At 45.3% G+C, this 12890-nt stretch overlaps 1 protein-coding gene across 1 annotated transcript in view; it reads left to right on the plus strand.

Moving 5' to 3' along the window:
- Positions 1-5765: 5765 nt before the first annotated feature.
- Positions 5766-12890, plus strand: part of PRKCE (protein kinase C epsilon) — a 282199-nt gene continuing 275074 nt past the window's right edge. The window contains exon 1 of the mRNA XM_005144578.3: positions 5766-6691. Coding sequence (XP_005144635.2) covers positions 6344-6691 — 348 coding nt within the window. The 5' untranslated portion in view covers positions 5766-6343. The remainder of the gene's footprint in view (positions 6692-12890) is intronic.

Raw genomic sequence — 12890 nt, forward strand, 5'->3', positions numbered from 1 at the left:
GTAGTGACAGATACTCCAAACCCTATAAGGGTTCTTGGGTAAGGCAGTAGGATGAATCCTAGCAATGCTTCAGTGATCTGCATACACCCTGCCGCTATTCTCAGGACCCTTACTACATCCAGTGATGCTTGGGCACTCAAATATGAAGTTGTCCTGACTGAAAGCCTCCCTTATGTTTTAAATCTCTTACAGTATACTCACGGAAGCACAGTAAGTCTTTCTAGCCTGTTCTATTGGTATGCTCTACCCTATCAGCAAGGACAATCTAGTCTATTATAGTCTTGAGCAGTGTTCATTAGCTGTGAGTTTTCCTGCCCAAGAAAGTTCTCAAGATGAGGGCTGATAAACCAAGAAAGAGCAGATCTGCATTTTACCCTTCATAACTTTCTCCAGCAACTCCATGGCTAGACTAGCAACAAGCCTGCAAGTGGCAAACCTACAGTGAACGTTGCCAGCAATGAAGGCTGCATATGTTAAGGCTGAGAGGATACATGTCCTTGACCAGGAGGAAGCCTATTTCTGTATTTAGGGTATGTTTCCAGTATAGAAATACCACCATATTTTACCAGAGAGATGTATAGTGCTAAAGCTTTTATATCAGTATAATAAAATCAGCATCCACAGGCAAGAAAATAGTATTTAAAAAATCCCACAAGGGTGAGAGTCCCTGGCACAGCTCTGTTTGTCTGGGATCATACTGCTCTACAGCCCTGCCTAGCTGAGCCAGAAATCTCGAGCCTAGCTGTGACCTAAGCATATGTTTCTGCTACTGATGGTAGGTTTTTGTAGCACATGCAGATATGCTTAAGCTGGATGTAATCTATCCAGCTCAGATAAGAACTGCTAGGAAGGCATAAAGTCATGGGTTTCAATCTTGGCTAGCAAGCCAGGTGTGTAGCTGAAATCAGGCTGGCTGGTAGACATTGCATTGTGGTCACCATGCCTCCGTATCTGCCAGAAATAGGTACCTTAAAGCTGAAAATCCTGTAGTCCCACATCGGTTACAATATAGAGGTATTCTGAGAGATCTATACCCAGTGAAAGCTAACAAGTTCAAGTAGTGTTTCATATGTTCTTTTAAAAGGGGTTGGGAAGAGCACCAAAAGTATAATTAAACTAGAGACAGTAGGAGAGCTAATTAATCACACGCTGCCAAGATCTCTTTTGCTGAGACATTTCACAGAGAGCATTGGGAATGCCTTAAGTAACTTTCTCAGGCACCTGCTTTGTGAGTGAAGAATAAAGTAGTAGGAAATTGGCTGGATGCAAGGGGAAACTTGGAATGGAGTTGGAGGTTGGACCGAGCTCAGTGGGACTGGGCCTTTTCTTCCTCTTTAGAAAAGATGAATTAGCTATTGGTATACCCTCAATTTAATTTTCAGCATGACAGGAGTAAAAAAGCTCTGGGGGATGCCTTTTATTTCATAACCATGTGTCCAAAATTAGATATCTAAATAATAATTTGACTTTCAAAGACAGCATTCGCCAGCAATCTTTGATTTCTTGCCAGGAAGGGACTGATCCCACTGACACTCAACTATTGCTCTTACATAAGCATTAATTTCAAAGGAATTCAGTGGATGTACTCACGCTAGTGAACATCTTCACATACATGATGCTTGGAAGATGTTCATGTCTCGTGTGAATTCAGAGCCAAAGTTCCTTAAATTTCACAAGGGCTGTAACTTGGGTTCTGGCTTTTATTTCTTTTTTGACATAAAGATGTTTCTGAAAATCTCTCCTGCATGCAAGCCTGGTTTGATTCCTTGTGCATCTGTTTAGTATAAATATAAGAAATGTTGGTCCTTTTAGAAATAAACCACCCAAAACGTCCTCTTATTCTTTCATGTTGCTGTACTTGGAAAAGCCTAAAAATTTGCTGACGTTTCCCCAAGGCTTAAGCAGTTCTTCAGGAAAGCACTTTGTAAAGACTCAGCCAGATGTATTCCTCTGCCACTGTAAAAAAGGTAAAGCCTCTTGAAAATCCGGTCAAACTATCAACTTTGTTCAACAACACTTCAAAAGCAGTTGCAATTGTGGCTGCAGTAACGGAATAAAAGCCTATTGTGAGTCCTGGAAGGACTTTACACACTCTCTCCACCAGATAGTGCTGTTTCTCCACAGAGCTATTGAGGATTCACAGGCCAGGGAAAGGTCAGGGGCTGACTCGGGGTAACAACAGGCTGCCTCCCGCTCCCACTGCGTGCAGCAGAGGAGGCGCAGCCGGAGATGGGTTTGCGGGAGCAGACCATTCCCGTGTTTTGGAATGCTGTTGTGTTCACATGACCGAGTGCTGGTGTTGCTGTCGTTGCTACCCGTTACCAGCTTGATGTAGTCTCTTTCCTGAATTAAGAATGCAAATAGGTTGCGCTTTATTGATCTCTGGGAAATCTTTTCCTTACAGCTTTTCAGGAGACCCTAACCATGCTATGGTCTGTCAAGTAATCGGTCAGACTGAGGCAACACTAATGGAAAATCAAGATATCAATGTGTAGATGCTCTGGCATGTGAGCAACGTGTGCTAGGAGCAGTCCTGACACAAAGCTATGTGCAGTTTGGTGTCAGAGTGCTGAGCAGAGGAACTTCAACCAGCAAAAGTTATTGCTGGGCAGTAGACATCTCTAACCAGTCCTGACTGCAGGTACCCTATGGGTCCTGTGTTTCCTTAAACCCCACACAGCTGGGAAGAATACCTCAAACATTATTAAACTATGGTTTGCTATGTTGCTGTAGCCTGTGTATGGTTTGCTATGTTGCTGTAGCCTGTGTAACACACTACAAAAATGCATCTAAAGGTCTTCTTATTGCCTTTTGGCAGGAGAAATATTGCATGTTTTGTGTCTTCCCTTCATGACCTGCCTGTGAGAAATAGAACAAATAGTGTTTGCTCTTTCACTCTTAACGAACCAAATCATTCCCAAATGTACAGCAAGGGAACAGGAAAAAAAAAGTCAAGTAAACAAATACTTAAAAACCTTTCAAGTGGAAAATGGTACTTACAGTCAGAATGTTCTTTGCTGTCTGTTGCTGCAAAGTTTTTGAGACCACTGAGCCCATTTTTTGGGATTAACGTTGTGGGAAGTGTTGTAATGTTGCTCAGTGTACCTGAGCTACTGGATTTTAAGCATATTGTTCTGGGGTCTCTTGGTAAGTTAATATCTACTTAGTGTAAAAGGTCTGTTTTGACATAAATATGCTTTCCCAAAGTATGATTAAAAACAAGAAAAAGCTACAAATAAATAAAACCAGTGCAAGGTATGTGCATTTTCCCAAGCAGTGCAAGGCTGGCGTGAGCTCATGAATCCTTATTCATGCAGGCAGTCTTAATAGGAAAGATGATTTGTGAAAGCAAACCTTAGCTTCCTTCTGCACATGGAGGAGTGCAGATGGCTCAAGTTAGGTTATCAGGGCCTAGCTGTGCATGCAGTAGGTTGTATATGTAATTAGCCAAACATAAAGTTTGTTTGTATTCTTTTGTATGTCAGTATCGTCTGTATTCATCCAGACTTTAGTCTGTGTGATCTCGCAGAGATGCTAGGTCATTAAACTCACCATGGAGACTGTGTTTACTTGTATCTTACCTTGGGCATTCAGAAGATACATAGTTGCAGGTCTCTTGAAAACAAACAGAGAAGGTGAAAGAGTGGATCAGTTTGGCTCTTCTGCTTTCCAGTATCTCAGGAAATGGAGCATATTGTTTAGATTGCTGTTATTGAGAAACAAAACAAAGGTATCCAGAGGAAAGATTTAATTACAATGTTGTTTCTGACACACTGAGTGTAAGGCCGTATAGCTTGATATATAGTACTGTAAGTGCTATGTTGTGAACAGGGGTGGGAGGAAAGGAGGAGGCAATTCCTGTATTTCTGGCGGGGCCTGTGGGTTTGGTCCTTTACAGGAGTAATGCAATAGATGTATCACGGCTGCTGAGAGCCTGGGAAAGGCTGAATTGCAAAGGAAGACATTTCCTGTAATTGGCTCCATATCACAACTCAATATCAAACAATCCTGCTTGGGGTTTGCCAAGACCACAGTGAACACAGAGATTTGACTGTACTTTTATTTTGGCAAGAGGCACCCAAAAGTCTTCCTTCCATTCACATGCTCCCACGACCCTTAGGCTTCATTAGTACTGTATCTTCTATCGGGAAACTACTCTGGAAGCACACATACAGGAGGTACTTCATTAGTTCAAAACAGAACACCTGCCTCCTAAGCCATTACTTGTAGAAATCCCTAATTATCTGTGCGTTACCCTCCTGTCAGGAATAGCAGGCCCAGATCATGGATTGGGTGCTTTTATGTCCTTACTTGACTGGATCCAGGCAATCCAGTTTCTTCCTTTTACATTTACTGAAGTTCTAAAGCACCCAGCTGCCCTCCTTGGTCAGTTTCTCTTGTGATATTAGCATGAACTCAAATCCCACCACAGGGCAAAGTCCATCCCTTCTCTAGTGACTTTCTCACAAAAGACTGGCAAAATCGGCAACTAAAACCATAGCAAGGCAGTAATAATATTCACCAAAGGAAACCATGTGGATCCCGAGTACGTTTGTTCTGAGAAGAAAGCCAGGCTCACAGTGTTTCCTGGTTCTCAATGCAGTAGCTGGTACCACGGTGACGAAAGTGACTGAAATCTCACACGATGCACAGATAACGCTCAATAACCCGCTGTGCACACCCTTTTAGTCCGTTTTCCCCCTTCCCCAGCACCCTTGCGGGTCAGCATCCCCTAACACCCCTCGGTGCCCCAGGGGCCGCGGGGCTGAGATGGATCACACAGGTGACCCGCAGCAAACAAAGGGGCCGGCAGCGCCCTCCGCCATGGGCACACCGCATCCAACAGCCGCTTTCTGCACCCTTTCCATCCCCGGGCCGGCACCACAGGCGCCGCTTCCAGAGCTCGGGAAGCGCTGCCTTGGGCCGGGCGGGCCCCGGGAGGCCTCTTCCCCTATCGCGGCCGGCACTTCCCGGCGCTCACACACCGCAGGGAAACTCTTCCTGCGGGCCGGCCCCCATTGACGTAGCGCTGCCTCTGCCGGCCGGGGCCCGAGGTGTAGGGGGGGGGTACGACGGTCTCGGTGCGGGCCCCGCTCGGCGCTGTCAGGAGCGGCGGGGCCCGGTGCCCGCAGCTGGGGGCGGCGCTGTCACGGAGGGCAGGGCTGGAAGGAGCCGTGGTGGGAACGGCAGCGCCGCTCGGCGGCCCGGGGCAGCAGCGGATAAAAGCGGGCGGGGAGGAAGGCGCTTTTTCCACGCTCGGTTCAGCGCTTTATGCTGTGAGGAGGAGGAAGTGGGGACACGGACATAGACACGGACACGCACACCCCGAACCCCTCTGGCCGGGGCCGCGCTGCTCCCCCAACAGGCAAAACTTTCCAGGCGCGCAGGGCCGGGGCCGCTCCGCACACACACATACACACATACAGACAGACACACACACACAGACACACAGACACTGACGTCTTTTGCGCATTTCCTGCGCTGGAGCTGAGCTCGGAGCGGCACCGGCAGCGGGCGGGGGCTGCGCGGAGGGAGGGAGGGAGGCGGGCGGGGGGCGGCCGGCGGGAGGGAGGCGGGAGGCGGCGGCGGCTCTGCCCATCGCCAGGGCGGCGGCCGCCCAGCCGGAGCCCGCCGAGCCCCTTGCGGCCCGCTCCGCTCCGCTGCCGTCGCCCCCCCGCCGCCCGCCCCATGCGCGGGGGTCGCTGCGCTGGGTCCTTGGCCTTGGCGGAGAAGGAGGAGGAGGAGGAGGAGGCGGCGAGGCAGGACGGGCGGCTCCGGCGCGGATGGAAGGGCCCCGGGTGGATGTGTGCTGAGCGGAGGCTGTGCAGTAGGCAGGGCTGGGGGGTCGGTCGGTGGTTCTGATTTGTGTGTGTGTGTGGATGCGGGTGTGTGTATTGTTGGGCAGGACTGGCGGGTGCGGGAACCTGGGGTCGCGGCTCTGCCTCGTCTGCAAAGACCGAGCCGGGATTATGGTCTAGGTGGAGGGACGAGGCTCTCGGGTACCCCCAGGATTGATTATGCGCCGGTTTTGACTGCATTCGGGGGTTTCTGCAGCCGCGGACGCCTCCCCCTCCCCGGCGGCCCCCCTGCCTTGTTTTCCGTTAGAAACACGGGCAAGAAAATAAATGTATTCACTGGGTGTCGCAAGAGCAAAGGCTAAATAATCAAAGGTAACAGCAGCAGCAAGGCGAAGAGACCAGCACTCTACCCTGCTCCCCCACTCCCAGACCTGCCCTCCTATTTATTGGGGAGACCTCCCTCCCTCTTTCCCTCCCTCCCTCCCTCTCGGTGCGAGTGCGTTGTGCGAGTGTTTAATCCCGGGGAAAAGTGCAGCCATCCAGCCATGGTGGTTTTCAATGGGCTGCTGAAAATCAAGATCTGCGAGGCAGTGAATCTGAAACCCACGGCGTGGTCTCTGAGGCATGCGGTGGGTCCCAGGCCACAGACCTTTTTGCTGGACCCTTACATAGCCCTCAATGTGGACGACTCCAGGATCGGGCAAACCTCGACCAAGCAAAAGACCAACAGTCCTGCATGGAACGATGAGTTTGTCACCGACGTTTGTAATGGCAGGAAGATAGAGATGGCTGTTTTCCACGATGCCCCCATCGGGTACGACGATTTTGTAGCTAACTGCACTATACAGTTTGAGGACTTGCTGCAGAACGGGAGCCGCCACTTCGAGGACTGGGTGAGTGTTCATGCTGTAGGTGCATCCACGTACATAGGGGTTTTGGTGGCATGCCTCTGGGCGCAACATCTGCCTTGCAGAGCTAGGTTGCCAAGGGCATGTAATGGCTCTGAAGGCTTTTTATTATTTCCATGCTTTGTTATATTGAGATAGTCATGGTTACTGTATATCTAATGCATGTGGTCTGCAGGCAAGGGAGGAAAGAAAAATATGCTGAATCTAAGCAAGAGATGTGTAATTACCACTTCAGTTTCTGAAATGATGTTACATAAATACAAGTCTAGTTATCTTATTGTGTTTGAAAACCCCAACCAAATGCATCCCTACAGAACATTACCGCAAAACCCAGATCCAGCACTTGGACTGACTTCATCATTTCAGTGTGAATGCTCTTGTTGAAGCTGCCAGTGACGAGCCTTAAAAATCCAAAGCTGACCTCTGATACAAGACACTTTGGGGTCTTAGTGTCACTTCAAAGCTCAGTGCATCAGCACTGATGCTCCTTCTTCCTTATCCCAGATGATTTACACCTTTATACATACAGCTAAAGCAGTGCTTCTTCAGATGCCTGAAATTGATATAAGGGGTCCTGGTGGATTTTGGCCCCAAACAAATTCTCTTGCCTGTATACACAATGTGTCTCAGAGCTTCCACAGTGTCTTAAAGACCCAGAGGTTATAGCGTGCCTCAGTGGGAGTACAAAACAGCTGGAGAGCGCTTGGTCTAACATCCTCAGTTACTGTGATTTAACACGGAAAAATCAAACAAACAAGAAGAGAAACACAGGAAATGTGAATATGCACATTTCACGTTCCTGCAGTTGAACAGTTAAATGGTATATCCTTTAGATGAGAAGTATAATAAAACAATAGTAGCTGCCTTGTCGGTTTCAATGTGTCCTGCTTGACCGGCCACCTGAAGTGTGTATGCTCATCTTGTGTATTTATTTGTTATGTCCAAGGATACTAGTCAGGGCAATATGTCATTGTCAAACAGACAAAGAACCCAGGGCCAAAATAGTGAGAGTTAATAGTTCTGAGTTTCATGTACGCTTTGGGGCTTCTTTGCTTAATGCAGTGGTATAAAGGGATGTCAGAGTAATGGAAAAGCATGAAAGAATTTGGCTCTGTTTATGCTGATTAGGAGCTGAACAACTTTACTGTTTAAACTTCAATGTTTACAACTTCAAAATCCTTTTCACTTATGCTACACTTTACATTGTGCTAATTAGCATCTAGATTATTCTGGTGCTCTGTGCAAGCTACGTGTTAGTAAGGTTGGATGGTAAAACTGGCTGATAGGCAAAGGAAAAATAACCAGGAAAAGACAAATGCAGCAGTATTGCAGATATCTTTTACCTGGGCTGAATGATAATGAAGTTGTTGTGGCTTTCCTGAAATCATGGGGGGTTTTCATCTTTGAGCCCAACAAGATGAGGACGTCACCATAGATTTGTAATGAAAAAGTAATAATTTCTTATGATCTTTTTGTGTATGGTGTGTGTTGTGGTTCCAACCAAACTGGAAGGACCTTGCAGGCTGCAGATGCCAAGTAGAGTTTCAGAGGGGCTGGTGTGCAGGGATATATCCCTGCTTTGATTTTTAAGGTGAACTCAAACATCTGAACACACTCCCTAGATAAATAGTGGAATTTAACAGATTGCGGCCCATTGTAAACATGATTTGGGAGGAACTACATAGCTGAATCAGATAAGTGCTGTGTTTTATTGCACCAGGATTCATTGCTGTCCAGCATTCACTAGGTGGGAGGAGTCAAGGGAGTGACTATGCTTGTCTGTTGGTGTGACAGAATTGAGGACATGGCAGTGGTTCGTAACTGGTCAGCTCATTATAAGGCGGCTTCTGAAGCATCACTTACCTTGTTTTGTGCTGTAAATCTCCATAGTCTGGGTGGTGTTTGTGGGTACAGATAATACACAGTGTACACCACCCTCCCTGTGTCACAGTTAGAATGGTTGGGGAGCAAAAATCCTCCCAGAAATTGGCAAAATCTTCTCATTTACCAAATTGTGTAGCTGTAATTGTAATACCAAGTGTGTTTTTTGGATTGTTGATAGATAGGGACCTTCAGAGAACCAGCTCTTAGAAAATTACACTGTTTTTTATCTGATTTCACTGAGTTGAAATAAGGCCTGTGGGCGTGACATCTCTGTAGAGTCTGTAGTAAAGTAAATAGATTTCTTGGTATCCTCATCAGTATCTGGAGTGTGTATTAAAACCTGAAAAAGAGAAGTTGTCTATGAAATGAATGGGTTTCACAGAACAAGAAAGGGCATGTGGCCTGCCTAAACCAGCGTTAGACTGAGATCTGTTGGTGCTAAACAGTTTCTTCTGTTTAATAAGAGGACTAATTCCTTCATTTCATTCTTGGCATTTAGGGCAGATATTTTTTGTAGTACTCTTTTCCAACTTTATGACAAGCAAATTAAAAGCAGCAATCATAGGAACCCATTCCTCCTAACTGCCTGAAATGTCAAATAAATGCAACCTAAGAAACACTCTTAAAGACTATAAAGTCTTTTTATGCCATTCTGAGGGTTTCCCTTCAAGCAGTCCTGAAAGTTGAACTGGGTACCACATACTTGTTGAGTGCGGTGTAATTGCACTGCTGCCCCTCTTTACCTTCAGAATGGGGCAACAGTTCTTGCAGGGTGGACTGTCACCATTTAAATAGGCTTGAGAAAATACTCATGTGCTGAGAACAGATCTTGTCCATACATTAGTAGAATCTTAGTTAGGGTTGGAAAGGACCTTAAGATCATCCAATTCCACCCCCCTGCCGTGGGCAGGGACACCTCACACTAAACCATGTCACACAAGGCTCTGTCCAACCTGGCCTTGAACACTGCCAGACATAATAGGTTTAATGCTTTCAGTTTCATATAACACTGTGTATATGTTTACAAAGAAATTACAGTATTTGTTTGATAACAACTGCACTAGGGTCAAGGTTATGTTACTTACCCTGTCATATATTTCTAGATGCTTATTAGAAGTCTAAAAGGCAAAAAAAGACTTGCAAAGAAATAACAATTTAGAGTGTTTTTTCCCTAAAAAGGGACTGGGTCTCTTCTTAGCTGCCTCACCTACTTTGATTGGGTTTTGCCATTGTGCAAATCCTTGGGTTTTTTGTAACAGATGATTTATTTACTTTTTTTCTTTCTCATTTTTAGGAAAATACTGGGTATTTTTCTCACTGTTAAGCCTGTGCTGTATACTGATGCCATGGTTACAGTGGAAACACTAATGATAAACAAGTACAAAGCTTGAAATCATGATAGCGTCTATTGTGTTAGGATAATTCAGATAAATATGCAAAATCCTGGTTCCTTTTCTCTACAGAGTATTCAGCTGTTGCTAAAATGACTTTTAACTTTATGATATGTTTACTCCCTGAATATGTGTGTATATGTATATATATATATATATATATATATATATATAAATCCCAAACAAAAGTTGTGGCCTAAAACAGGGATTAAGATTTTACTGGATGGAAGCTTTTACACAAAATATATATTCTTCCCCCCAAAAAAAGAAAGAAAAGAGATCAATAGGAAATGTTTAGGTTTCTGAGAAAGGTATAGTGACAATTAAAAGATGGCTGCTTTTCCAGTGGTGCATCAGTACGGACACAGCGCAGGAAAAGTGTCAGGTTTGCAGATTTTTCCAGTCATGGCTATGCTGCAGTTTTAAAGAGAGCTTTGGATTTATGGCTTTAGAGGCTTTTCTATAAGCATGTAAAATGTTATACAGAACGGCACAGGGTATTGAAGAGGATATTGGTGAACTTAGGCTTTGAGAAATACAAAATACAGAATGGTAAATAACCTGCAAGCTCTGATTGGGAAACACACGAATAATATGGATGCTGTGGCTATGTATTTTGTGTGTTAGGTAATACAAGTAATGATAAAGCGTGTCTGTATCTAGCTTTCTTACATGTGGCATATGTATGCGTTGCACTTGGGGTGGTAGTGCAGCTACATTTTGATCAGTAGAATTGAGATCAGGAAGGAAAATACCATTGAAATTTAGCCTTGTGGTTACACTCCTGTGAATTAGCACGATCAATGTTTATGTGTTTGGACAATTGGTAGTATGGGTTCTGAGTTCAAGTCTGCTTTCCAGAGCTGACGATAGATGAAATCAGTGTGGTTGGACCTATGCCAAAGACTCCATCTAAGGGTCTTAGCCATTAGTCTGGCTGTACACGAGAAAACCCATAGAGTTGTCATAAGAGATCTTTTTGCAGGCTGAGTAGCAGCACTCACTAAACCAGTTAGGACATCAGAACATTTAGCAAGAAAAGCCTTTCTTTCCACTGCAAATACTTTACAGCTATATTTAGGTTAATGAAACAAGTTTAATTTTCTGCTCCCTTAAAAATAATCCATAATGCTGTCAGGAAAGAAATAAACCACAGATTTCAGAGAGCTTTACTTTGCTACTCCTAAACATCTCCCACACTATTTTTACTGTATTTAGTTTCTTTTCAGTGTTGCTTCTTAAGATCTAAATTTAAAATGTTGGACTTTCTTGAAAGCATCCTTTCAGTTTTATCTGTGTGAAGTTAGTCATGCAACTGTGCCACCATTGCGTAGATCAAGCTTATGAATAGCAAGTTGGTGATGAGTTACAGGAGGAAGTACACTCTTTTGCATACTTGTTGATCTATTGAGTTATGTATTTTTATGGCATGCTTTTGGTGTACTGTTGAAGGAATTATCCTATTGGAAAGGCTAGGTCTTTTAAGTTGCAGTCTGGACAGTCAGACACCTTAACAGAGCTCTGAATGTCACCCAAAAGGCAATAGCAGGAGAGGAGTTAAAACTCTTCTGAGCCCTTGGTCCTGTGAGCTGTCCATGGATGTGAGAAGTAAAACTGTGTCCTTCCAGGTGTCTAAGCTGAATTAACCTGAAAGAGTATTTAGGTGCTTATCAGAGCTTTTCTGTTGGTGTTGTGTTGTGGTGTTTTGCCTGTGTTTTGTTGTTTGGTGTTTTTTTTTCCCTTGTTTTTAATGCCATTTCTGGTGCTGAAATGGAAACTCCTTTCAGTCAGCAGGTGATCTGTTGGCAGACAGAGAGGAATCATCATCATTTCAGTGCAGGTCACCCCATGCTTTAACCTCTGCTTGTGCCATACACTGCTGAAGGTTGACACTGGGCTAGCAGAATGTGACTGTAGTGTGGTTTATTTTTATATTCATCCCCTGGCTGGACTTACCCATGCTGATGGTGTTGAAAGGCCTAAGGTTTTGCTTGTGAAGGCTTCATATCTCATCTAAACTGTGGTTCATGGGCTGCTGAAAAGCATTGTTACCAGAAAGGTATTTGTTGAAATGAAAGGGAAATTGCTGTCCCGTCTGATAGGTGTGTGATAAGACTGTCAGGGAGCAAAGGTCTGGGGAGAGGGGTGAGGGTGGGAGAGCTACCAGGGCTCAGCAGGGTTTCACAGGGACTTGGTGTAATTGTGGGGGTGGGTGGTTGTCAGGGGGAGATGGGAGATTTGGGAAAGCACTTTGTAAAGGTTTTGATCTTCCTTTGCCTTGTCTCCCTCCTGTGCCTCCTCTTTTCCCTCTCTGTTGGGGATGTGGTACAGTCACCACGCAGCTCACCCACTATCTCGTATGAAACCTTTTCTGCAGCTGCATAAATCTACTCCTACTCCCCGCTAGAAATGTTCTCTCCTACCAGCTCCTGTGTACCTGCAGTGCTTTCCCAGCCTGCTGAGAAGCAAGGGGAGGGGGGGAAGCTGCCTTTGTAGTTGCTGCTTCAGGGAGAGAGTAGGGACAAAGCAGGGAATGGGAGAGATGAGAAAGATGAGGCATGGAGAGAAACCTGGAGGAGGATAACGAATAGTTGCTGCTGCCCCACATACTCCAGCTGCCCTTTTGGCAATAGCAGAAAGCTACACAAGTAGGAGACAGGGATGAGCTGGCACAGGCGAATTGACTAGTTGAAGGCCGTATGTTGCTCACTGACCTGTTTGTTGTGTTTCGCTCGGTGCCTAGCTTTTGAAGCCTCACTTCAGGCATGAAGAGCGTGTAGTAGAGCATGCATTTCACTTAGTCCTGAGTTATTATACACATAGGTCAGGATTTGATCCCATGATTGATTAGAATCTCATCCTATTGTTGCCAATATCAGGACTGACATAAAATTCCATGTAGTAAAAGT

Source organism: Melopsittacus undulatus, chromosome 3 (assembly GCF_012275295.1).
Source record: "Melopsittacus undulatus isolate bMelUnd1 chromosome 3, bMelUnd1.mat.Z, whole genome shotgun sequence".
NCBI classification, from domain to species: domain Eukaryota; kingdom Metazoa; phylum Chordata; class Aves; order Psittaciformes; family Psittaculidae; genus Melopsittacus; species Melopsittacus undulatus.